The sequence below is a fragment of the Micropterus salmoides genome, unplaced genomic scaffold (assembly GCF_014851395.1).
Source record: "Micropterus salmoides isolate LMB-PRFRI ecotype aquatic unplaced genomic scaffold, ASM1485139v1 Ms_hic_scaffold_6, whole genome shotgun sequence".
NCBI classification, from domain to species: domain Eukaryota; kingdom Metazoa; phylum Chordata; class Actinopteri; order Centrarchiformes; family Centrarchidae; genus Micropterus; species Micropterus salmoides.
In genome coordinates this window covers 439571-467405 of record NW_024044348.1, presented here as the reverse complement: position 1 = coordinate 467405, position 27835 = coordinate 439571, and the positions used below count along the sequence as shown (strand labels likewise).

The following is a 27835-nucleotide window of genomic DNA, read 5'->3' as shown; positions in this document are numbered from 1 at the left end:
TGAAGTATGGTGGAGGGGGCATCATAGTTTGGAGCTGCTTGGCTGCCTCAGGGCCTGGACGGGTTGCTATCATAGAAAAATGTATTTCAAAGTTTATCAAGAAATTTAGCAGGAGAATGTAAGGCCATCTGTCCGCCAGTTGAAGCAGGACAACAACCCACAGCACAGAAGTAAATCAACAAAAGAACGGCTTCAGTCAGAGGGCATGACCTCAAGAGTGCGAATCACACCAGACATCCCAAGAATACTGCTGAACTGAAACGGTAAAGAGGAATGGTCCAAAATTCCTCCTGTTCATGTCTGATCTGCAACTACAGGAAACGTTTGGTTGATGCCAAATGATGGTCAACTGGTTATTGAATCCAAGGGTTCTCATACTTTCCCACCCAGCAATGTGAATGTTTACACAGTGTGTTCAACAAAAACATAAAATTGTTTGTGTGGTATTAGTTTAAGCAGATAGTGAGTCACCAGTTTATACAGAAATCATTTACACTTTTATCCAGAGCGACCTACAATAGCTATTTGTCAGATGTAACTAGGTTAAGTGTCTTGCTCAAGGACAGTTGGTGGATGTGTCGCAGTTGGAATCAAATCTGGGTCTCTTACACCAAAGGCATGTGTCTTATCCACTGCGCCATAACAGGTTATAGTATTGAGGTCGTGTTGTTTCAATTGAGTCTTCACTGAGCCATGCTCTTATTTCTGTCTGTACTGCAGAAACAACCTATTTATATCGACACATTTAAATCAAATGAAGGTCGACTTTTTAAAAACACACCTTTGGCATTTCATTAGTGACACTTCCTTTAACTTACTGGCCAACATATTGATATCTTTGATAAGCTATTATCAGCTGATAATGTAGCCTAAATTCTTTAAAGATGTTGTTTTGCCTGCTTTTGTGCTGCTCGAGCATGAACAGGAGCTGTTTACACTAAAAGCACAGGTCAGACGTGAAGAGGCTCGTCTTTCAGACTGAATCTGAAAACCGCCGGCGTGTATTTATACACTCAGCAATCTGTAACAGACCGACATCGCAGCTTTGAGCTTCTATCTTTAGCAGAGGGAAGTTTTGTAAGTGCGCAACCACGTAAACACACACACACGCTGTTACTACATGCAAGCTTTTACACACACACACACACACACACACACACACACACACATTACAATCAAGATGCAGAGGAGTCTTGAGACGCAGAGGGAAGGAAGGATCTTCTCCCAGCTGTTTATCTGCAGAACAGAAACACTCCTGCCTGGGTTATACATTTGCTTCTGGTTCATTCTGTTAATCTTGTGACATGAACAACAACAACAAAACCCAAATTTACATTTTTTTTTCCATTTAAATTTCCCACATTTTGGATTTAAACCACAAACCACTTTAAGCCAAAAAACCTTCTGTTCCGTACTCTCCATTTTGAAATTAATACATATATACATTTTGAGGTGTGTGTGTACTTGTACTCCCTACATAGTGAGGACCGGAGCAGGATTTAAACCAACAGAGTGAGGACATTTTTGGAAAGTGAGGATATTTTGGCCGGTCCTCACAACTTCAAAGGTGAAGTTGAAGTTGAGTCTGTTTAAAGGTCAAGACTTGGCTTTAAAGGTTAGGATAGTATTAGGTTTAGCTTAGGGTTGGGGTCTGCATTTTAGTTGTGATGGTTAGTCTAAGGGTCCAGGGAACACATTATGTCAATGAGTGTCCTCACAACTATAGCGTCATAACTGACGCTTTCAGACAAAGGATTTTAGGCTGAAGGTACCCTTCAGCGTCCGTATGAAACGCCCCGTTTGCTACGTTGCAGCAACACAAGGGAGGCTAACCCTACCTGACCCTAACCCGCAGCTGTAGGGTTAGCCGGTCGACATGCATACATTCAGTGACTTAGGTTTAGGTACTAACATTTCTGATGGTTGTGGTAAGCGTAGGGGCTTCGGGGGGCTGTCAACACCTTTATCACGAACCGCTAGCTAACTAGCACTTCCGGTTTGTACGGGACGCCCCAGAGCGTCTTCCGGAATCGTCTCATAGAGACGCACCCAGTCAAATAACTACGCTTTGTCACTCTTTCTCAAATCGTCGGTATATGACGCCCTGAGATGAGAACCCATTCAAGTACAAGGGTGTGTGTGTGTGTGATTTTTATCTTGACAATAGGAAAATATTCAGTCAGGACACACTTCTTTCTGTCGGGTTTTAAAAAGCAGTTTGATTAAAGTCCATTTATTTATGTCAACCTGTCATTAAAGGCCCAGAATCCCACTGCACGTCAACCAAGAGACCAATCAGCTGTCAGATTTCTACTGCTAATCAGTGTTGGGCAAGTTACTCAGGAAATGTATTAACTTAATATTTACTCCTTAAAAAAAGTAATAATATTACTTTACTTTTTACTCGAAATTAAAAGTAACTAGTTACGTTACTAATTTACTTTCACAAACTTTCACTTGGTTTTTGTCGAGTCTGTCCAGCAGTCCTCTTCTGTTTAGACAATCCTTTTTCACCACAGATCAACAGCTCCAAGTACAGATGGAACAGTTTCCAAATTTCCAAGAACTGTGTTTTTGAAAAGGCTCATGCATTGTGTGCACTTTTCTGCACATTTCAGCTCCTGACTGAACTGCAGGGAGCATTGTTTAAGTCTCTTATCTGCGTCACCTCATTTGTTACGTCAAAAAGCATGAAGAAGAAAGTCCTTCTGTTTCCACACCTGGACCACGGCGGACCGCAGCAAACGACTGGTAATTCAACTGGTAATAAGGACTGATTGAGCAATACCCTGTCTTTTTGGCAAGTGCAATACTGCAAACCCCATATTTCAACTGGTTATAAAAGGACTGGTTTGGTTGGCACAGAGCAAGCAAAAAGAAGGTCATAAGGATAAATAAAAGGGAGATACTTTATTTTATATATAATCCATCTGTGAATCTTGTTAATTAAAGACTACAGTCTTTAAAATGGATACTAAACATAGGCAGACTAAAAACACAAATTTTATCAGCTTCAAAACTAATATTTTTCCACTATGATCAAAGAAAAACATTTACATTTTGGGAAATACATTTATTCTCAGTCATCTGTACGGTAGATATATATCTGCAAGCCTGCAGCAGGAAACAGCTAGCCTGGCTCATCCACCCAGCAGCTCCTCTAAACCTCCACAATTAACCCGATGTTAAAAAGTGTGAAAAAAGAAGCACTTCACCGTTTTGTGGGGGGTTATGTGCAAAGCTATTTGTTGTTACACATATGAATTAACATCAGTGATAGACCAATCAATCTGGCAAATATCTTTTGCGTTTTCAGATAGTTTCATTTGGCCGACACCTGCACTCACGAGGTCGATAAATCCTCCTAAATAACGTCTAATCTAAGATTCGAAAAGGTTTACTGTGTCGCATAAAATTGTCTTAGGTTAGGGTACAACATAAAAACAACAAACACAAACAATTCCATAACTAAATAAGAGCAATTGAGCAAAGCTGCATAAAAAGGTAGTGACAGTCTATTTGGCCTTAAAATAAAAAATAAAAAGGATTTTATTGCAGCGGGATAAAAAGAGTTTTTGTAAGTTGTTTTTGGCCAGAGGTGCTCTGAAGTGGTGGCCTGATGGGAAAAGCTGAAAGGAATGACAGAGTAATCTGACAGCATCACTGGCAAGCGTTTAATGCATACAGTTATACTGTAGAGAATAATGTACTAGTCACGCTCTGAAATCTACAGCAGAACCCAAAGTATGTTTCTATTTCATTCATTAATAAAACTTCCATTTGAAACAACACGTTACTGGCTGGGATAATGGTATTATACATGACTTTTCTTTGTTTTGAAATCGTCATTATACATCCTGCTCTCTAAATATCGGCATCGGCCGTTGAAAAACCCATATCGGTCAACCACTAATTAACGTGTCAATAAAGTTTATCTAACATGGAGCGTGCTGATGACAAATAGAGGAACATCATTCAGATTTCGTAGATATTTTAGCATTCATGGATGTTTTAAAGTAAACAACAACAACAACAACAAAAAAGCCTCACACATACACACCGATGATGCAAACACACTATTGACACACACACACACACACACACACAGGCTGCAGTTTCCTCTCTGCAGTAATTAGCTCGCTGAGTGTTAATCCCGTCTGAATTCTGCAATTCAACATCAAAGACGACGCTCAACAAAGCCACCGCCTGAAATTAGAGCTGCAGATATTTTTACCCGGATCCAGCTGCAAACACAAACATCTGCTTTTTTAAAAGTTCCCCTTCCTGCTGACGGAGCTGTGAAGGCCACACAGGCTAATGTTTCCTCTTCTCTGACCGACAGAAGCAAGTGAGTAATGGAGAGGGAGAGAGGAAGTGTGTGTGATCACAGAATGACGATGGAAGGTAAACTGGTGGTTTCAAGTCCTGGCCAACAGAACAACAAATACATCAGTGATGTTCAATCAAAATATGAGTTTGCTTTCAACAGCAAACCAGATGTCACTGCACCTTGTTTGATTTAAAACTCAAACTCTGATTTCAAATGCAAAACCCAAGCTACTTAAACATCTTTAATCATGACCTCTCAGGGCTCTAAAATAAATTGTAATAGATGATTTGCTCTCTTTAAAGCATCATATTCAGCAACTGAAGTTGACATTTGGTTTTTATTTTAGAAACAAGTCTTCGTTTTACCTTCAAGACCAAAAGGAGACTTGATTCTGCGGCCTTTATTTCTGGACTAAATTGGGAAAAGGGGGCTTTAAGTATGCTGTTCCCTCGGATTGGAATCAGTTGCACAAGGACCTGAAGCTACAGCCAGCAGCCGGTTAGCTTAGCTTAGCAATAAGACTGGAAATAGGTAGTCTGGCTCTGTTCAAAGCTCAAAATCTACCCTCCAAGCCCCTCTAAAGCTCTTAGTTCTTGGCAGGGACCAGTTGCCGGAGACTCCAGGAAGTCACCTTATGAAATGGTCCGGCACATAACACAGATTAAACAAACAAAGATCTAATATGTTAATTAGTGAGTTTATGTTGAGGGATAGATCAGTCACAGCTAATTGGTTAGAGCAGATCAACCCCCCTCCCTCCTGCAAACCTACATGATCTACAGACTAAATAAAAAAAGATACATACCGATTGTATGGGTTACTACAGTTTCTAGCTCACACCACTCAAAATAACTTCTTGTTCTGTGAGAGAAGCCATCGGTTTGTGTCTCCCGGTTCCTAAAATGCTAACGAGAAGGAGGTCAAACATTAGCCTGGAGCAGTGGGTACCAGTTGGCAGGGGTCAGGTCTGGCAAAAATAAAAGACAAATGAAATGAAAAGAGCAGCAGGGCAGACTGGTGTTGGAACAATTAGCAGGAGTAGAGCGTCAGAGTGCCGGGGGCAGCGTTCCAGTTTGCAAGCTATTCACTATGGATGCACCAAAATGAAAATTGTTGGCCAAAGCCGAAACCGAATATTATGATAAAATTTGCTGAACACCGAACATGTACATTCACATTTTTTCCATTTCTTTTGCCTTACCCCCCACTGCATAAATTAAATAGTCAAAATGTGCTTTTTCCTCAGTGTTTCCCACAGGATGTGGAGAGACTATGGTGGGGGGGGTCCGGGGCCCGAGAGGGTCCGGTAAATTACAGGAGTCCATTTCCTTTTAATGGACACATGTAATCTGGTTTATACTTTCTGTGAATATAATCCAGTTAATGTTATTTATATCCTGTACAGACGCCTTATTTTGAAAACCGGACGTTGTCACATGTGTATACTACTCGCACTAAATCCATCCAGTCCGACCCGGTTTGATAAATGATGTTAAATAAGTAATGTATTTGCGCAGATGGAGTGGATATGCTGGGAGACAGTTCAGCAGAACAGTGTCTGCAAACGGCCATTTTTGCGTCTTTCTCGGACACTTTAAAATGCTTCCACGCTGCTGACATGTTGACATAATTGTTTGGTAAAATTTAATTGGTCTTTTGACTCTTTTGAGACAACGCTTCCCTGTCGAAATGTATGCACTACACAAATTAAGTCCATAGTGGACCAGTGTTCATTTCCCGTATTTAAATTAAGTTAGTTAAGTTAAGTCAGGTAACGTTGTAATGTTAACCCAAACCATGATCTTTCCTAAATCTAACAAAACTGCAACGTTACCCACTAGTTTTATTTTGAAATTCCAACTGGACGTTGCATATTTTTTGTTGTTAACGTGGCAGCGGAGCCATACATGTGCAAAAACGACACTATAGGGTACCCAGGGTGTAACCAAGCGTCCATATGTGACGAGTTAGAAGTGAGAACGTGTTGGTACAAACGAAGTATCTGAATTGAGACACAGCTTGAAACTCCGCAGTATTTCCAGCAGTATAACTCATATATGACCAAAACGGAATAAACAACGTACGTTTATACATTTATAACCACAAATTCTGTCTGGCCTTTGCTGTTTTTGTAGGTTTAGTCACATAAAACCACCAGCATAATTGACTGGAATCATTACATGTGGAAGGTGCTGCTGTAGGCGGGGCTACACCTGTCCACTGAAACACATGGTCTTTGTCCCCATCTTGTGGCTGACTGGTAGTACTGACACCAACGAGCCTCACAGCGTTCTGTTCCCCTGACTGAGACTCATCACTGTCGGGGCTTTTTATTAGCCAGAGGCCTGTCATATGAATACTGATCAATGTTAAGAGTGTTTATTAATATTTAAATGTTTTTTAGGAGATTTATATTTATTGAAGTAAAACTCTCAGTAAACGGTCAACATTTAAGTAGTCATTTTTGGTACATTATTTTAGGTGTTTCCTGGGGATAAAGCTTGGTTTAAACAGGTTCTAAGAAATCAAGCAAAAGCACCAAATATTATCAGGTTCCAGCTTCTCCAATGTCTCAGATCTGCTGCTTTCCTCTATTTTTTGTCACAATAAACTGAATCTGGTTTTGGGCTGTTGGTCGGACAAAACAAGACATTTCAAGATGTTAGCGGGTTTCTCGGAACTGTAGTCTAAATGAGTGTAATAAAATCAACATATCAAGATCCAGCAGCAATCGATTGACGATTTGATTTTGATGAGTGAGGCCTGACAACCTGTCATCCTCCTCCTTCCTCCTCTTTCTCTCGTTAGTCTCTAAATCAAAATAATACATTTCTCGTTCGAGTTTAAAATTTTCAACTCACGCAAATGCCTTTGCGTTGCTGTCACCGCCCCCCTTTGCATTGACTATGAACGTAACTGTGCCGCCCCCGAACCTTTCTTCGCTTCTCGCCTACGCTCAATTGACGCTTTGCTAAGCCACGTCCCCCTTAGTTCAGTCCAGACCTGTCAGATTTATCACGGCACTTCCACTGTCTATTACTGCACCTCCAGGATAAATGTCTAATTTTTGTGGTCTCAGAAAGGAGGCCGAAAGGTTTGCATTTGGAGGTTGTCAAACTGACGTGAAACAAATAAAGACAGAAGCTAAAGCCTACCGATCACAGAGTAAAAGTGAACCACTGGAAACAGGAAACCCACACACACAGACCAGTTCCTACTTTTAGATTCCCACCACCCACTGGAACACAAGCTAGGGGTCATCAGAACCCTGCAGCACCGAGCGGACAACCTACCAACAAGCGGTCAAGCCAGAGAGAAGGAACAGAACCACATGAAGGGGGCGCTTACAGCCTGCGGATACCCCACTTTGTGAAAACACCACGAGATCCCGGAAGACCAACACAACAGGGGATGAGGAGAAGAAGTTCAAACGCAACAACATTGTGTCTGGAGTATCAGACATCATCACTTTCCAGGAAACTCAACAAGAATTTCCTCTTGGTCTCAAGTGACCAACGATGGTCATTCAGACTTGGCCACAGGTAGTTTTTCACGACCGTGACGGCTGCTGTTACCACAGCCAGGAGCACTAACGAACCAGCGGTATCGACGATCCTGGCAAACAATCCCACAGAGGCTAAATAGCTGAGTTTCCCTACCAGTCATTTCAGAACTGAAGAACTCTCTTGGATGAGGGACGAAACGTCTTCTAGGATCTTCAACCAAGTCCAGTTGCCCTTGACTTGAACCTTCTTTGGATAACTATGACCTGGACGACTGAGAACCTTCACAGACATATTTCTGGATTTGTTTTAGGTTTTGGAAAGAGAATAAATCGTACTTCTCCCTTCAACCTCTCTGGGTAGCGACTGTAACTGTTACAAGTGCCCCAGGAACAGCGTTTCACCATATCTTGGGAAAATACAGCAAAAAAAAAAAGCAAGCTAGAAAACGATTCCATTCGAGTCAGTGGAACGCAGCCATGAAAGTGTCGGACCTCAGATAGAGCAATTCCTATACTGCGCTGTGATTGGCCAGCTCCATATTCAGGGCGTGGCTTAGCAAAGGGTCAATTTTCAACAGAGACAACAACGTTCTCGCTGATGTTGTTATAACAGAACTCCTCTTGTGTGACAAATCAATCTGAACTAATGTAGCCTGAGCCTTCAGCAGAGGACAGAAGCAGGTTACAGAGGTCTGGTAAGCTCACATCTTCCAACTTTTTTTCATTTGTAGTCTTCAGACCCATCCAGCGTTGGCTGAACATCACTTGAGGACAGACTTACTAACACCACCTTACACTAATGGCTCTACAACTTTTTTCACATTTGCAGTAGTACTCCAACACCTGGAAATACACGCTGAGGTAAAACAACTTGTAGCTTAAAGAGTACCTTCGGTATGTTTCATCCTATTTTCTCATGTATTTGCGTCTGTATGACTAATGTGGATAATATTTTTTTGAAACTGGTCCAGTACTGAGCGAGTGCCCTGCAGCTGGCAGCAGCAAGACAGGACTGCCACTTTAATCCTTGCGGGCAAATGTACGTCCACTAAAGTGTCTGACAACTTCATGGAAATTAATTTTGACACATTTTCAACTCTGAGATGCTTGACAAATACTGGCCAGTGTTTTTCTTGATGCAGCTGATTTACCGATCTGAAAGTATATTTCAGATGCTTTTTTTAGATGTGCATTTGGTTCCATCTTCCATCATTACAGCCCAGTACACCAGCTGAATAACTGCTTACACTTCATTTACACTGCACGTGTTAGTGCCACTTGATGCGTATTTATAGGCTTCAAGTATCAGTGCCCATCGTTTTTTAGACTTTTTTCTGGGTCATAGGTGTAATTGACACCGGGGACGCTGGGGACATGTCCCCACCACTTCTCGAAATGGCTGATTTTGACCCCATTACCTGTTTTTTAAAGCATAACTTGTTAAACATGTTGAGAAAAATAGAAAGCAACAAGAATGTTAAATAACAAATAAAATTGCTTTGAGAAAGAGTTATTTGGATATTAAGAAAACATGCAGTGCAATTTAAATATTGAAGAAGCAAATGTGCATTGTAAAAAAAAAAAAAAAAAAAGACTATTATATTCCATTATATATATATAAATAATATGTGAGAGAGAGATATATTTACACCAATAATTGGTGCTGAACATTTCTCCAGGATGCAGGAAATTTAGTGTTTCATGTTCATAATTTCCTGGAGGAGGACCAAATATTTCAGCATTAAATATTTCATCAAAACAGTTTAAAAATTTCTTCGTCATGTCTCGTGACCTGATCTGAGACCTTACGTCCTCACCACTTTTCAACACAAAATGATGCCCTTGGTCTGAGTGCACATCAGTATTGTGGCTGATCAGATTCTGTTTAGACACCGACAGATGACTGCAGCTGCTGCTGAGTTCACAATGCAGTGCCACACACATGTACACAAGTAGCCGACACTTACTTTCTTTAGCCAACTGTGGATGCGGTGCCTTGCTCATGAGCAGGTGTGGTAGGAGGGCCAAATATTTTGCGTCCATTCTCTCACTGAGACGTCGCCAGCACAGGCTCCGTTCTTTAATCTCCTCGTCCAGCTTCCAGATAATCTCAGAGTGGATGTAATAACGGCAGGCATATGGAACACCAACACACTCATTCAGCCTGTCAGCAGACGCAGCAGCAGCTTGTTCAGCAGCCACAGTTGGTGCTTCGCTTAGTCATCTCTCCAGTTGGTCAGCGCAGTAATCGCCAAACTGTGAGTCTCTTTATGTTCACACAGATTTACTCTGAGGTTAACATCAAGATCGGCAACAAACTCAACCTGTCTATACTCCTGGAGAATGGTTCTCCAGACCAAAAGAAAACTGTCTCAGTGTTCTGCATTTGGGTTCATACAGTTAATCCCACGTAACACAATGTTAATATGATAGACTTGGTTCAGCATTTGTAAGCACCTCTACACTAAAGCACAGCTCTGAGCCTTCTGTTAAGTCTCTGAACGCTGCTCTCAAAGTGACCAGAGCGCAAACAACCCGGACCTTCAGTTCAAACTGCTACAATAGACACAAGGTCCAGTAACTGACAAAGTTTATATATGTGCCTTTAGGAACTTGTGGTCGACGGCACAAACACTGGAGGGCCACATTTTTAGCAGCATAGCTCCCCAGATGGTCAGTCGGTCGATCCACCACTCTACTACTATTGGATGGACTGATGTGTACTTTGGTTCAGACCTGTTCCCCACAGGATGAACTGTAATAACTTTGGTGATCCTCAGATCTTCCATCTAGTGCCAACATCAGGTAAAAAACATTTAAACTGTTCAACACTGGTTTATAAATAATGACATACCCATCAGCCCCAGCCGTGTTTACTGCTAATTAGCAAATGTTAGCATGCTAAATAGCTAAACAAACATGGTGAACATGGTAAAGCACTGTGAGCATGTTAGCACCTAGTGTAGCCTCACAGAGCTGCTAGCACAGATGTACACTCTTGTTGTCCTCATGTAGCCCCACTTACACAAGACACCGTAAAAACAGGCAACATTTCTCTATCTGGACGATCTTGCAGAAAACGGACGTGGTTCAGCTCAGGGAAGATCTCCACATCTCATACCTCAGCGGCATGTTTCACACTTTGCTCTTATCTTCACTGTCTTTGCACTGAAACTGCAAGATGCAGGTTTGAAATCCCCCGGCCTGTGCTGACACAAACTCTGTGTGTGGCGATTAAAACCATATTCTGCATCTAAACTAATTAAATTCAGAGCTCCACAAGAACCTTGCAGAGTTTTCCCTGTGGATGCTGGCTGTATAGATACCACTGTATAGTATAATAATTAGCAGTGCTAACTGAAGGCTAATGAGCTGGAAGAATTTCATGAGAGCCACCGCCGTTTCTGTGTTTACTCCGAAGATGCTAAAGCTCGGGCAAAACAAATCCCTGATGGATAAATTATCTGAAAAAAATATAAAGTTTCCGGATCAAAGAGGGAGGAGAGAGGAAGGCCATTTCCCCGCCGCTGAGCCTTTGAAATATGTCAAGGCCATCCTCTTCTCATCTCTTGTAGCTGAAGTTTAGTTCAGGACTTATTTTTCTTCTGGCTCACTAGTTTTCTGTTTTGTTTCAACACATAAAGACTTGTATAGACGACTGGGTTTTATTTCTGTGTCAGTTTACAGACTGCAGCTGCTGGAGAATCCAGTGATGCATCATCGTCTCTAACCGGACAGTGTTTGAGCCGGGACTGTACAGCTATCCTGACCTGTAGTCCGACCTTCAGCTCCTCCTCCTGGGCCAACCGGTCCGAGTCAGGAGGTCTGTCTAACCTCCAAAACCCCCAAATCTACACCTCCCTCAACCTCCAGTTCCTCTCTCCCCTCAGTTTACTCGGCTCATGTGGTCTTGTGACGGTAGGAGGAGACAGATGCATCAGCTGCACGAGAAATAAAATAAACTGGTAGAAGTGATGTGACCGGTGACGTCACTCCCACCACCCCACCAGAACAGTTAAATAATCTCCTGGCTGTAATCCTGTGTCATAACAGGCTGGCGAAACACCTCCTGCAGCGTTTTCTCACAGACTGTGTGAATCTGGACCAGATAGATTTAAAACACACACAAAGTTTGAATGAATGCTCCTTCTTCCTGAAGAACACACACTAACATCTCTTACTAAATTAATGACGATTGGCATTAAAACAAAGTGCATTTTGGGCAACTATTAAAGTTCAGAGAAAATATATTGATGTTGAAAAAACTAGTAAAACTGGGCTTAGATCTGTGAATCAGCTTCTGGGAGGACATGAAAATTAGAAAATGGTCCATAAACTCAGAGACACATATGACAGAAGCAAACCACGAGTACAGTGGAATTCACAAGAACAAGACGAGAAGATATTTAACACCCCCAGAACATTGAAAGCATTAAACACTTACTTTCCTGCATTCTAGAGAAAGTTTCTGCACCAATTTATGGTGGAAATGTCTTTATTTATATACAGGGAAACACAAAATTCAGCTCTCATTGAGACGCAAAACCCCAAGTTTTGCTTAATGCCAGAGGTAATTTTTAAGTCGGTGTGATTTAACACTTCCAGAAAACCTGACAAGCTGAGTGAGATATCCTAAACAGAGGTTACAGCGACACTACGAGTCTACAGCCATTAGATCAGACTTTATTGTCCCCAGAGGGAAATTCTTTTTCACAGCACCAATTAGCATTCAACATTTCACATATCATTTCCCTTCAACTGTACATCGTCGACAAAAAACAACAGCAGCAACAACAGACAGCAAGACTCCTGGTTTCCTCATTCTCTGGCTGCCCCATCAGTCGGGGGGTCAAATATAAAATATACCTCAGAGATGCCACAGAGTTCGGCTTAACTGAACTTTGTTGTACAAAAAATTTGTATTTTCGGAAAAGACATTGCTTTTTCTTTAAGATGTTACAGAAACAAGAATCTATGCGATTATGTGCACAGGTCAAAAAAATTAATCTTATGTGGAGTTCCTTTTTTTAAGTTTTGGGTATCGAGACGCTTGTCCACGTTGGAACCAGCACCAAGAACCGTGGATTCATTGAGACCCGTGCGTTTGCAGTGAGCATCTTACAGCCCATCAAAGCAAAATGCAGCACCTGCAGTAAGGAGGTTTGGTGCGAGGGAGGAAGCAGCTCCAAAATGACGACGTGAATATGGAGGAACGCACTGTGTTCAATGTGTCGCGCTCTCCCAGCTACAATAACGCCCCAAAAAGCGAAGGAGAAAGAAGAAAGTGTCCAAAGTATGGGATTATTTCTTAAATGACGGATCGATGAAATAATCTGTAGAAGTACGAGTACTTTAGTACTTTGAGTACTAAAATCATCGTTAGCTGCAGCCCTAAAGTACAATCAGAAAAGATAAAACAGGAACGATACCTAACCCTAAGGGCCAGCTGAAAACGCCACCTGCTGTTCTGAAAACGCCTTGCTGGGAGCGCTAGGGTGCGTTTTGGAGGCGCAGTGTTTTTTTTCGAGACGCTGTGGTTGCTATGATCATAATTTCCGTGGAGGCGATGTGCTGCCACTAGGGTAGCCTACTTAATTTTACTGAATGTAAAAATGTCACCACAAAGTACGTAGGCCTGCTTGCTCTGGCCGTTGCTCTGCATAAAGAGGAGGCTGAAACATGAAACAGTCCGTACGTGGGTTCATGAGATTTTGCGGGCGAGGAAACGGCGAGGAGGCACATCGGATGTGCTCGGTGCGGTTTTTGTCCCGCCCCTGAAAATGAACTGAAAATAGACGCTGGCGTCAGAAAACCAAATAAAAACGTTCCTCAGGGGAACATGAACCACATTCAATCACAAGCTATTAAATTAAAGTCGAGAAATTTCCCAGCAACACAAATGTCAACCTCCCGATGGCGCCAAATAAAAAGTTAGAAGATCCACAGGATTCTTCCTCTGGGGAACATGAATATCTTTACATCTAACAGTTCTTGAGATATTTGAGTCTCTACCAAAGACTTGCCCTCCCTCATTTACCCCCACTGAGGTGCCCTTGAGCAAGGCCCAAGGACCTTCCAGGTGTGAATGTGTAACGGCGTGACTGTGATCTCAGTGAAGCTCCCAGAATAAATAAATTTTAATAAACAAACTGGTGGAACATTGCAAACCACAGTTTGTTTAAAAAAGCACCGAAAACGTCATTTTCTTGTTTGATTTTTTCTTTGTAATGTTGGGACCCCCCCACCCACACACACCCACACACACACACACAGCTTTATGTGTGCGTGTTTCAAATGAACATCCACCGAGGACCTGACTTTCCGTCGACAGTAAAGCCTCGTCAGGTTTCATCCTGACCAGCGATTTTTATTTACTCAAACTGTCACATTAGATTTACCACGCGCAGAGGTAAACCACATCCTTATCATCCATGTTTCATATCCTCCACCACACAAACACACAAACACACACAAACACACACACACACACCTCGCCTGCTGCTGCCTGTCGCCTCTCGTATCACATTCCTTTACGGTGTAATTTATTTGACTGAAGATTCCCAAAATAGCATTTACACTGATCAGTGAAGTTGTCGCGTTCCCCAGGCTCCACAGTAAACACGTTACTCACATCTTTTACTTACAGTAAAAGCACCACAGTGAAGAAATACTCAGTTAAAAGCAAAAGAAGTTTGCATTCAAAAGTACAAAAAAGTGAGTTATTGTGCAAAATCTATATAATATTACTGGATTATAGTCAGTGATGTGTTCATCATTGATGTGGCAGCTAATTTCAATGATCCCTAATAAAACACTTTGATTTATATTTAGAATGAATAATCTGAGGAACTTCAAATACAATATTGGCTTCCAAAATGTAGTTTAAAATGTAAATACTCAAGTAAAGTACCTCAAAATTGTACTTAAGTACATTACTTGGGGCTAAGAGCAGTATTTTTTGTTACCAAACCCAGCTGCAGTGAGAACACAAGTGTTAAAAACCCACTGAAACTAGCACATCACCTATTGAGAGAGGCTTTGAGGAGGACAAACAGCTGGACAGAGACACAGCGGAGCGTCTTCTGGGACAAAACAAAACATCTTGACAGAACTCCTGCACACAGAGAGAGAACTTCAGAAACTGAGAGTGGAATCAGAAAGATGACTGCGTGGTTCAGGATGAATTTGCACACACGGATTAAAATGAAAAAGTTTTCTTTGTAAACGTACCTTTCATGGCAGAAATCACAAAATACATATTTTTAAATCCAGAGTCGTGGAGGAACCAGTACCAGGAGGATCCTGTGTGTGATCTGCAGCAGCTCTCTCTCAGCTCTGGAGCTGCTCTCTAAACCACATGAGGATCCATGTGACCGTGACATCATCAGTCACCGCCCTCCACACGCCAGCCCCGCTGACTGACACGGCGGTCAGCCAATGAGAAGAGAGGGGAGGTAAGCGGCAGCTCTGATAGGCTGTGTGTGTAATTCCTCTAATAAAAGGACTGTTCCACCTCTCTTCACGTCTCAATAAAGTTTTTCTTAATAATTTGACATTTTGAGCTGTGCTTATTGACTTTTCTTTCTGAGAGTTAGACGAGGAGATTGATACCCCTCTCTTTATTTCATCTTTTAAAATTTTATTTATTTATTTAAAAAAAAGGGACAATAACCATTAATTAAACATGAGGAGTTAAAGTGCATTATGTGAAGGTGCCGGATTTACCCATACAGGCTAATTTTCATCTGCAGTTTTCATCTGGCAGGTTGATGGCAAGTTTATTATTATTTTATTTATTTGTGTTATTTTTAATTAACCGATTCATTTTTTTTTTAAATTCACTTCAATAAAGCGCTTTGTAACTTTGTTGTGAAAAGTGCTGCTTAAATTCAGTTTATAATTATTATTTTTATTATTAGTAGTAATTTTTTTATTATTATTATTTTACTGGTATATTTATCATACATACTATTTAATTTTTATCATCATCATCATCATCATCATCGTCATCGTCATCATCATTAATAATAATAATAATTCTCATGTCTGCTAAATATGAAGCCATCGCAGCCTACAGATTAAACAAATAATATATAATCAGTAAGCTTTAAAGGAGCTGGTAGGTGGATTTTGTTGCCTTGTTTCCAGTCTTTATGCTAAGCTAAGTTGGTCGGCTGCTGCCTTTAGCTTCATATATATATAAATAATCCTGACACAAAGACATGAGAGTGATTTCAGTCTGAACAACAAACTCTCAGCAAGAAAGCAAATAAGTATATTTCCCTAAATGTTTAAATTGACTAATTTTCCTAAACAAAGACACTAGTTGCTCAGCGAGGTCGAAGCCCACTGACGGCTGATCCAGCTGTGCAGCCATCACTTCACTTCAAAGGCAAGGATGTTAGATCAGACAGCCTCTGCACAGTCAGCATGCTTTCAACCACAATGACTTAAACACTTCTGTTCGTTTTTGGTTTAGGATTCACTACGATTAAAAAAGTAAATCTGTTTTCTTCATCAGGACAGAGCGAGAGCAGCGTCTCGATGGACACATCATCATCCAGACTCGCACAAAACAACACATGACATGTTTGTGCTGCCTGCTTTCGTCACTGCGGTTCAGTTCAAAGAAAACAAGAGGGGGACGAGGCATGAAAAGGAAGGAAGGAAGGAGGAGTGACACACGGAATAAGAAAGCAAAGAACAAACAGCAAAACATGACCACGGAGGAAGATAAGAGAGGACGACAACAACAAGAAGCCACAGAGAAACGCAGCTTCAGCAGAACTCTGTCCAGTTGCATCCATCCATTCATCCAGCCAGCAGCACAAATCTAAAGATACCCATCGGCCGAGAACATGATCACCGAGCAAGTTGTTTATCAGATGCAGCAAAACAAACCACGAGAAGAGTTCATGTTAATAATAAAACACAAAGGTTCAGTCTCGTCTGTTTTCTTCAGACAGTGGTTTCTGGTTACAGTGAAGCACCGTTTCTAAATGACTTCTGTAGATTTGTTGTAGGTGAGTTGGAGCTGGGTGGCAGCAGCCGAGCCAAACCGCGGCGCTGATGGCTTCTTGTCATCGTGGCTTTCAGTTCCTGAAGTTGGTTATTCACTGCAAAGCAAACAGAAACTAAACTTCACGACCTCAACAAAGAAAGTCCTCGCTGATCTGCAGCTTGCCAACTCTTCTACATGTGTTCCTCCTTCCCCTGCTGACGAACCCGTTCTCTCTCCCCGACTCGTCACATATGGACGCAGGGTCGAGACCCATTGCAGTCAGTTTGTAACGCACTGCGGATCCCTGTAGCGTCATAGTTTAACGCCGTAGGGGAAGCCCTGTAGCGTCAGCCTTTGACGGTAAAGGCAGGTACATGATGTTTAACAGAAAAGACTGAGTAAGGAGGTGGTTGGTGTGGATGGAGGGCCAGAACCCAGACTTTGAACCAGGAGACCGGGGTTTGTGTCCCATGTGAAACAAAAAGTTAACTGACCTACGTAGTTATTTTAACCTAAACCAAGATCTTTTCCGAAGCTTAACCAAGTAGTTTTTGTGCCAAAACCGAACTGCAACATTTCACAACTTCAATAACGCGCCGTTTCAAAATGTGTCTATTTTGAAAGTCTAACCGCACGTTGCACATTTGTTGTTGCTAAGCGTTGCTAACTTTCAGGTCAATTTATGTGCCTGCACTGAATCTGCACTGTAGCCTGACGCGCACCTCCCCAAACTACATGTTGTGGTAACGCAAACCTTAAGAACTGCGATTGGTCGGATTGGTAGCATCGCGTTTCCTCCAAGCTCCCGGGAAGTGCTCCGTGCTTTGAAGCCAATTCTACTAGCGGCCAAGCCAGAGATTTCCCGGTACGCTCACGTTGCGAAAGAGCGGCTGTAAAACGGTGGATACATATTTTGAGCGTCACAACCCTCTGCAAAAGGCGTCATGGTAGTACAGCGGTTAGCACTGTTGCTTCACAACAAGAAGGTCCTGGGTTCAAACCTGGGTTGTCCCAGACCTTTCTGTTTTGCACTGGTGACTGCGTAGGTTCTCCGGCTTCTTCCCGCCGTCCAAAGACATGCTGAGCTTAATTGGTGACTCTAAATTGCCCTCAGGTGTGAATGTGAGTAGTTGTTCGTTTCAGTGTGCTCTGTGATGGACTGGTCACCTGTCCAAGGTGTACCCCGCCTCTCGCCCAATGTCAGCTGGGATTGGCTTCAGCCCCTCTGCGACCCTGTAGAGATAAGCGGGTACAGGCGTTGACTGACTGAATACATCAGAACTTGATCCGTTCGGTCCCATAACATTTGGAAAGTCTACAAGAGCAGCACGATTATCATTTTACCCCCATTCAAGTTAGTGGAGGGCTAAACTGGAAGTTTGCTGGCGGAAGTCAACACAGTGGAACATGGAAACCCCACCGCCAGCAAGCGCCACAGACACCAGTGCACGGGTATAAGTACTCATGATGGTGCAGGCTACGGTGCGAACGTGGATGCAGAAGTAAAATTGGCTTAATGACTTAAGACATTCTGCAGCCAACAAGTAGGACAATGACAAGCACAGTCCACAAATAATTCACTAGAGCTGTCCTGGTGATAACAGTATCAGGGCCAAGCTGGAGAAATTTTAATGGATCCGGACAAATTCTGATTCTCTCTTTACTGAACTTTGTGTTTTGTCGCTGTCAGTCTGCTGGTGGCGCGAGTTCAAATCAGACTGTGAGAACGTGGAAAAACTTCTGGGCGCACGGTGACCCTGAGCAAGGACGTAATTTTGTGTTGAAAAGTGGTGATTTAAGGGCTCAGATTAGGGACGTGACGAAACACTCAGCCCACGAGACGTGACATCGCACAAGATTAGGTCCATGAGAACAAGACACGAAGATAATGTAATATTATTCAGATAAAATATTTATTAATAAAATATATGGTGGGGGGTCTGCAGATTTTGAGCATTAAACACTTAATTTCCTGCATTCTGGAGAAATTTTCTGCACCAATTTATGGTGGAAATGTTTTTATTTTTACAAAAGGAAAAACGAAATTCAGGTGGCTGATGACAGTTCAGAATATAAAATATAATATAAACAGATCAGTAGTTTATACATTTTTTTTTTTAGCTTAAGTTACTTATTTTAGACAATGCAGATGTTTCATTTATTTACAATGCATTGCAGTTTTTTTTGTGCAAATCAACCTTTCTCATAGCACTCATTTGTTAATTAAAATTTTATTTTTGGAACATTTTTAACAAAAGCTTTCATAAAGTGGTGGGGACATGTCCCCAGCGTCCACAGCGTAAATGACATTGACGCCATTTACCGCAGTGATTAGCATACCGTATCAATTTAAGCTTATGAAGTGAACAGCTTCTGGATGAAAAAGACTGTGAAATGAAAGGTTTGTTTAAGATTTAATCATCATTTAGGTAAATGTCTCTTATTGGACTCAGTTTTAAAGGACTCAGATGGGGATCGTGGTCCAGACCTTAATGGAAATCTGAAGGACTTTAATAACTTTAAACTAAAATGACCTGCTGTTATTTCCCCTCCACAGTAACTGAATGGTATTTAAGTGCCGTTGAGCAATGCTTTCACAAATTAGCTTTATTGGCATGAATGTATAGCAACGATTTTGCCAAAGCTACATATAAATTACATAAGAATAATTAATTTCATACATTTCATTAAATAAGGAAATAAAACAGTAAAAGTTGTGTTTGTGTGTGTTAATAAAAAATAAAATAATAATAATAAAAAATGAGAATTCTGTAAAAATAAATAAAACAAGCTGTGTGTGTGTTATAAAATGAAAATATATTAAATTAAAATAAATAAAAGAGCTTTCACTCCCATGCTGTTCCAGTGGATCTGTGCAGAGGAGAAAAACTTCCTTCAAAAAATAAAGTTACATAAGTGTGAGGACTGAAGTACAGCTGGAGTTAACAGCACTTCACCCAACATCCCACTCTGCTTCATAAAACAAATCCCGACTGAGCCGCGGAGGTTCGGCGAAAACCATTAAGCTCCCTGAAAACAGCCTGGCAGAATAAATCTCAGTGTGTCGAAGACGTGAGCGCTGCAGGCGAGAACGACTCCTGCCAGCAGAGAGAGAGGAAACTGAGGAGCAGCAGGAGCTTCATTCTTCCTCCAAATTGGCAGAACAGGGGGACGATTTACGCTTCGGCTGGCGGCGGAGCTCTCCTCCTCCTCCTCCTCCCCTCATCACACCCAGTCAATAGATTCACAGCAGCACGTTACGAGCTGTTTGGAAAATGCCTCCGCAGCGCCTGAAGGATCAGTGTTTCTCCCTCCGATCATCCCACGCACAGTCGACTGCAGGAGGATCTCACATCCATTATCCATCCTTATCAGCTCTAATGAGAGAGACTCGGCTCCGGCAGCGGCCGCCGTCGCACATTTCTCCTCATCTATCCGGCACATTCGGCAGGACGTACATGTTTTACAGTAAAAACTGGTGCTCATGTGGAAAAAAAAACAAAAAAAACAACTTTCAGTGCACCAGCTGTGTTAAAAACTCGCTTAAGGGTCAAAGTTACACAAAAAAAATGTTTCTTATGACTTTATCTCTAGTGGGATCTAGTCATGCAGACAGTTTTGCTTTCTCCACCCCACACTCAGGGTGAATAGTTAGTTTAGGTTTGAGAAATGCTGTCCCAATTAGTGAGATAATCAGTCATCACTTTTATAAAGTAGTTCCTACCGAAGGAGTGGTGTCAACTACTGAACAGTGCAACCAGTTCTCCCTCCCCGACTCGTCACATATGGACGCAGGGTCGAGACCCGTCGGCGTCAGTTTGTAACGCACTGGGGATCGCTGTAGCATCAGCTTTTGACGGTAAAGGCAGGTATATGATATTTAACAGAAAAGACTCAGTAGTTGGGGTGGATGGAGGACCAGAACCCGGACTTTGAACCAAGAGAGCAGGGCTCGTGTCCCATGTCAAAGAAAATGTCAACATTAAATATTTTTATTTGAGTTATGCGTGATATGTAAATTAACTTACGTGTTAGCTGATGTACGTAGTTATTTTAACCCAAATCGGGATCTTTTCCGAACCTTAACCAAGTACTTTTTGTGCCTAAATCGAACCAAACTGCAAATTTTCACGACTTTAATAACGTGCTGTTTCAAAATGGCCATGTTTTGAAACGCTAGCGTTTTATTTTGAAGGGCTAACCGGAGGTTCCATATTTGTTGTTGCTAAGCATTGCTAACTTGCGCCGCGGAGCCTTAAACATCTAAAAATGGCGCTTAAGTGGTACCCAGGGCGTTAAAAAGCGACGCCAAAGGGCCTCCACCAAGCTTCAACATGTGACGAGTCGGGAGTGAGAACGTGTCGAACACTGACTGTTTGGGAACTTTGTGACTCTCTGCACAACGGTTACATTTCAACTGTACCTTGTACGTAGCCTATATGTTCCCAACTGAACTACCTGTACATCAAGCCGCTCCAGTATTTTGCTTTACTGATTATAGTAATTTACACACTTTATTTTATTTATTTATTTAATTACAACCTCAATTTAGTTTAGCTCAAACTGTTATTAATTTTGTGTTCATGTTTAGCCGGGTTTCCACCAAAAGTACCCGGAACTTTTAGTCCCAGGATCTACTTCTCAAAGGAACCAAAAGGTTCCTTCAGCCCATTGTTGTGTGCGTTAACATCTGCGGTCTAAAGACCTGCGAGGCAAATCAGGATCAGCATCGAATCTTCGACTATTCGGGGTCAGCACTAGTGTTGACTATTTCAGAAGTTTGTCAGGGTTGCCACCTGTCCATTAAAATACAGAAATGTCCCATGTTTCAGAACTAAATAGCGCGTCCCGTCCCCAATACGGGACGCACGTATTTCCGAGTTGTCTTTTAATGTAGCATTCCATGCAAATCATCCCCCCCCCGCATTCTGTGAAGACTTGTCCTATTCTACCGCTGATTGGGTAATACACGCTGTTGGTTTGATTAATACCGTCAGGTTCAGGGCCAATCAGAGTCAGTAATGGGCGGGTCTCTTGGCAGGGAGTCGAGTTGAAACAACAGCGGCGGCAGCTCCAGAAACCCCCCGCGTCTCCCTGAAAAAATAAACTGACCAATCATAAAAACTGGTGTTGAATTAAATTGTGATTGAAATGTTTGTAGATGGATTATTTATGTGTGGTTTCATTGTTTGGATGGTGTGACAAATATTTTAGGAAAAATCTGTGTTCACATCTCACCACCCTTTACATTTCCTCAGGCTCATTAGCAATTTCTCAGCAAGAACAGACCTGTGCTCTGTGGAGCTCATCAGGAGTGAGCTTTTTCTGTTCATAGTTTTACAGTGCCTTGCAAAAGTATTCGGCCCCCTTGAACTTTTCGACCTTTTGCCACATTTCAGGCTTCAAACATAAAGATATAAAACTGTAATTTTTTGTGAAGAATCAACAAGTGGGACACAATCATGAAGTGGAACAAAATTTATTGGACATTTCAAACCTTTTTAACAAATAAAAAACTGAAAAATTGGGCATGCAAAATTATTCAGCCCCTTTACTTTCAGTGCAGCAAACTCTCTCCAGAAGTTCAGTGAGGATCTCTGAATGATCCAATGTTGACCTAAATGACTAATGATGATAAATAGAATCCACCTGTGTGAAATCAAGTCTCCGTCTAAATGCACCTGCTCTGTGATCGTCTCAGAGGTCCGTTAAAAGCGCAGAGAGCATCATGAAGAACAAGGAACACGCCAGGCAGGTCCGAGATACTGTTGTGGAGAAGTTTAAAGCCGGATTTGGATACAAAAAGATTTCCCAAGCTTTAAACATCCCAAGGAGCACTGTGCAAGCGATAATATTGAAATGGAAGGAGTATCAGACCACTGCAAATCTACGAAGACCCGGCCGTCCCTCTAAACTTTCAGCTCATACAAGGAGAAGACAGATCAGAGATGCAGCCAAGAGGCCCATGATCACTCTGGATGAACTGCAGAGATCTACAGCTGAGGTGGGAGACTCAACAATCAGTCGTATACTGCACAAATCTGGCCTTTATGGAAGAGTGGCAAGAAGACAGCCATTTCTTAAAGATATCCATAAAAAGTCTCATTTAAAGTTTGCCACAAGCCTCCTGGGAGACGCACCAAACATGTGGAAGAAGGTGCTCTGGTCAGATGAAACCAAAATCAAACTTTTTGGCAACAATGCAAAACGTTATGTTTGGCGTAAAAGCAACACAGCTCATCACCCTGAACACACCATCCCCACTGTCAAACATGGTGGTGGCAGCATCATGGTTTGGGCCTGCTTTTCTTCAGCAGGGACAGGGAAGATGGTTAAAATTGATGGGAAGATGGATGGAGCCAAATACAGGGACCATTCTGGAAGAAAACCTGATGGAGTCTGCAAAAGACACTGAGACTGGGACGGAGATTTGTCTTCCAACAAGACAATGATCCAAAACATAAAGCAAAATCTACACTGGAATGGTTCACAAATAAACATATCCAGGTGTTAGAATGGCCAAGTCAAAGTCCAGACCTGAATCCAATCCAGAATCTGTGGAAAGAACTGAAAACTGCTGTTCACAAACGCTCTCCATCCAACCTCACTGAGCTGTTTTGCAGGAGGAATGGGCAAAAATTTCAGTCTCTCGATGTGCAAAACTGATAGAGACGTACCCCAAGCGACTTACAGCTGTAATCACAGCAAAAGGTGGCGCTACAAAGTATTAACGTAAAGGGGGGCTGAATAATTTTGCACGCCCAATTTTTTTATTTGTTAAAAAAGTTTGAAATATCCAATAAATTTCGTTCCACTTCATGATTATGTCCCACTTGTTGTTGGTTCTTCACAAAAAATTACTGCTTTATATCTTTATGTTTGAAGCCTGAAATGTGGCAAAAGGTCGAAAAGTTCAAGGGGGCCGAATACTTTCGCAAGGCACTGTACTGTAGCTGTTTGAAAGACCAACAGCTACTCAGTGCTGCACGAGTTCTGTACTTACTATAAAACCCCTATAAAAAGGAAGCAGGCCTGATATGCTCCAGTACTGCCATGATGTTCATGAAAAACCCTTTGCAAAAGTCTTTCCAGTTGAATCGTATCAAAGCATTTGTTTTAGCCTGTTTATAGTTAATAAGTTGTGGACATGTTGATTTAATAAAATACACATCCTATTATTTGTGTTTTGTATGTTTCTTATAGTCGTAGCTGTGTATTCAGCTCTGACAGTCTGACCACTAATCTGTTGAGATGTGATGGACTGAGCGCATCTGTTCACACTGAGAGCTTATCACAACGTCCATTGGTATCAATCTGAATACTTTCCTGAAAACACCTTTTAAAGTTAAACCACCACTGGCACACCGTCAGGCCTGTGGTTGCCGGGCCCCCGAGGGGTGTGGCCCCCGCTCCGGCAGGCGAACCTTATTTTTCTGTATTGAAGATGGCAACCCTAGATATACATGTGTTGATTGAACTTGGGTAAGTTATCAGTTGGAAAAAGCGTGGGTGGATGTGCGGGGAAAAATAAAAGATGCTTATGAGTTAGAGAAATTGTCTTTAAACTTTGACAAAGCTGAAGCATGGACATAAATAGCTGCAGATATAAAATGAAACGGCCCCGGTGCAGGGAGCCCCTGACAACAACCTTATCAGTGTAAACTGAAACAAAGGGCTCAGATTCGAGGTGTGATGATAAGCGTGGATCACGAGACGTGACGATGCACAAGAACGACACTATTTTTAAGAAATAAGATAAGATAATCTATGACTAGGGGTCCCCCCCCAGAATATTGGAGCATTAAACACTTAATTTCCTGCGTTCTGGAGACATTTTCTGCTCCATGGTGGAAGTGTCTTTATTTATATGAAGAGAAACTAAAAGCTGGCAGGTGACGCTTCAAAACTAAACAGAATATAATGCATAAATCAGCAGCTTGTTACTTTTTTTGGACAATGCACATTTGTTTTTCTATATTCAAATTGCATTGCATGTTTTCTTATTGTGCAAATAAACTCTCTTAAAGCATTTTCATTTCTTGGTGAGCATTTTTGGTGCAATGCATTTTCAGAACATTTTTAACAAATGCTTTCAAAAAGAGGTGGGGACATGTCTCCGGCGTCCCCAGTGTAAATGACAGGAATTTCAATCCTCTTGAAATGGGAAGTAGTATAAATGTGGTTAAGTTGTTTTAACTTGAAAACGTGAGTTAAAATAAGGAAGGAAGAAAAGTTGTCTTGCAATGATGAAGTAGAATAATTACAACATTGAGACAACTTTAACACTGAAGTTATATCAAGTTTCTCAACATGAATTTGTGAGTTGAAACAAATGTATTCTTCAAGAATCAACTTGCATTTCCAAGTTAAACTAGCTTGAAATGTCTTACAGTGTGGGTAAATTTCCTGCGGGGGGCTTTTGTTTGTATTTGTTATGTGGGAATTCGCTGTCAGGATTGCACTTATTTCCGTTGTACTGAGTGCAATTACACATAAAGGAATCTGAATCAAAACTGGAGATAAATGTCTCAAAATCTTGACACAGACACACTTAAGTCAAAAGCTTCATTTATCCAGAGAGTGGAAAGGTTAGGGATGTAGGATTTATGTAAATAGTCTTTATGCAAAACTTGTATCTAATCATTCCAGCACAGTCTTCCATAGGACAACATCCATCTCTGCCCGGTCATCCACAGATAAAACACCTCAGCACATTCATATCCAAAACAATCCGACACTTTCCTGTAATTAACAACCAGACTGATGTAGAACAAACAGGCCTGTCCCAGAGCTAAGGATTCTGGGAAGTCAGCCCAGCTCCTGCACTAACAACCAGCATCTTAAATGTCTCTTTCACCCCCCCCCCAAAGTCTACAAGCACCCGTCGCTGTCTTTGTGACGAGATAAACCAGAAGCATCAGTGATGACAACAAAAACTCGCGCCAACAGACAGCTGATGACAAAGAGCGAGAAACAGTGGACTCACATGTGTGTGTCTTCTTCACAGCTGCTGCCAAACCTGCAACACAGAAAACAAGAGATGCAATCATCATTTTCAGCTGCAGATGCACATCCAACAGGCAGGAGACCTCAAGGTAGACCCAGAACACACCAGAGGGATTATTGATCTGATCTGGCCTGGGAACGCCCTGGGGGTAGTCCATCTCCCAGAGGTAGATCAGGCAGATGGACGTCTGGACTACCCTGCAGCCTGCTGCTCATGTGACCCAGCCCCGGTTAGCGGCAGAAAACGGACGAATGGATGGATGAAACAAAGTTCTGGTGGTGCCCACCCAGCTGTGCTGGTCAATTTTCATAGGAGCTGCAGTTTTTTGTTGTTTATCTTTGTTAAAATCATAAAGGGTTCAAATTCTAATAGCAGCTGCTGTAGAGGAAGATTTATTTTAGAATACGGAACTCACGAACAAGCTTGCTTTTTTTCAGACAGACAAAAGAAAGAAATGCTAAATGAGAGATTATATGAGAGCGCAAACATGATGTCAGTTCTCTATAAACTATAAGCAGCTACTGTGTCTCGTTTAGCCAAGCGCATACACGGGGGAAACAGTGAATGGGACCTAAAATGCAGAAACCACGTCGGAGCAAGTGCAGTTCACCCAGGTTTTTAACTAAAAGGTGTAACTTCAGAAAAACACGAGGAACAGGGCTCAAAATTTACAACATGACACTAAACAATCGGAAGACAAAGACTTAAATAAACAAGGTGGCAGGATGATTAAACACAAGTGCAAAATATTCAGACAATCAAGAGGGAAAACACAAACAGGAAGTCAAACAACATGAAGAGGCAGACACCTTCAAAACCATGACCTACTGTCACACTTCCTGCCATCGCACATGAAGCATTGGAGAAGAACACAACGGACAAACTCCCAGTTTCACAACAATCTCTAAACCACGTATTTGGTTTATAATGCAAGAATGCCTTAAAAACAAACAAATATGGACGCCTCACATCGGTCAAAGTCTGTCCTTTAAGGTAATTAAACAAACCGTTATTAATGGATGTAGTGTTGTACTGTCAATGAACAATTATTTTAATCTTCACACGACATCTCTGTGATCACAACCATCCTGAGCCATACAATGATCAGCCACATTAAAATCCATCTCTACGGTGCTTCCAACATGACGTCACATGATCTGCATGCTGTTCAGATATCGGGCTGTATACCTAAAACAGATTTGAGAGATCAGGCGTCTCAGTGTGTTGTCACTCCTAATGTGAGGCTGATATTTGGGGCTAATCGCTGACAGCAGCAGAGAGTGATGCAGCTCATCGTCTGGCTGCTCTCCAGAAGGCAGCCTGCGGGGGGCCGGCGACGGTCCTGGGGCCAAAATCTGTCGGGGCCACAGTGACTCGATCCTCTGGTGACGCCCTGCTCGCTCAGCCCATCTGGACGAGGTCACAGATTGTGTGTGTGTTCCTGCACACGCGAAATGTACGTGTGTCTTTGCATTTCAACCCTGACAGCGAGGAACAGGCGGACGGCGTTACCCCTGCATGGCGAGTTGGTAACATATCTTTCTTCAGTACTGCAATGTTACTCTAGAATAATGTTGATTTAAAAACAAATGGAGAGGGGGGGTGTAGTCAATTCAGTGGTCTGTTTACTGACCATGGTCGCTAACACTAGGGGCGCTGAACTCCATGAAGTGGTCTTTGTGGTCCTCTGGCTGAGTTTGCAGAATACAGATGTGTCAGAGACCATAATCCTCTGTCTATTAAGGTTTTGAGTGGTTATACCTACAGTAATAATATAATAATCATAATCTTTATTTATAGAGCACTTTTTAAAAAGCAAGTTACAAAGTGCTTTAACATGTGCAAACACAATAAAACACATAAAAACAAAGACATGATAAAAGCAAGAAAAGACTTAAGAGACTAAAAGACACGTTAAAAGTAAATATAAAATATATGTAAAATATAGAATAAAAGAAAATAAAATCAGGAAAAGGCTGTCCTATAAAAGTG

General features: G+C 41.8%; 1 protein-coding gene and 1 long non-coding RNA gene across 3 annotated transcripts in view; one reads left to right on the top strand and one right to left on the bottom strand.

Moving 5' to 3' along the window:
• The window catches only part of LOC119890352 (nuclear receptor ROR-alpha A-like), a 53819-nt gene that overhangs the window by 17090 nt on the left and 8894 nt on the right, over positions 1-27835 (bottom strand). Inside the window, exon 2 of one of the 2 annotated variants that reach the window (XM_038701593.1) lies at positions 25823-25855. In XM_038701593.1, coding sequence (XP_038557521.1) covers positions 25823-25855 — 33 coding nt within the window. Of the gene's footprint in view, positions 1-15065; positions 15184-25822; positions 25856-27835 lie in introns of those variants that run through there. The other variant, XM_038701594.1, reaches the window with a different exon arrangement.
• LOC119890353 lies at positions 8212-16777 on the top strand. Its single transcript, XR_005442219.1, has 4 exons — positions 8212-8530; positions 11516-11658; positions 15108-15289; positions 16357-16777. It is a non-coding gene; the product is annotated as an uncharacterized LOC119890353 (long non-coding RNA).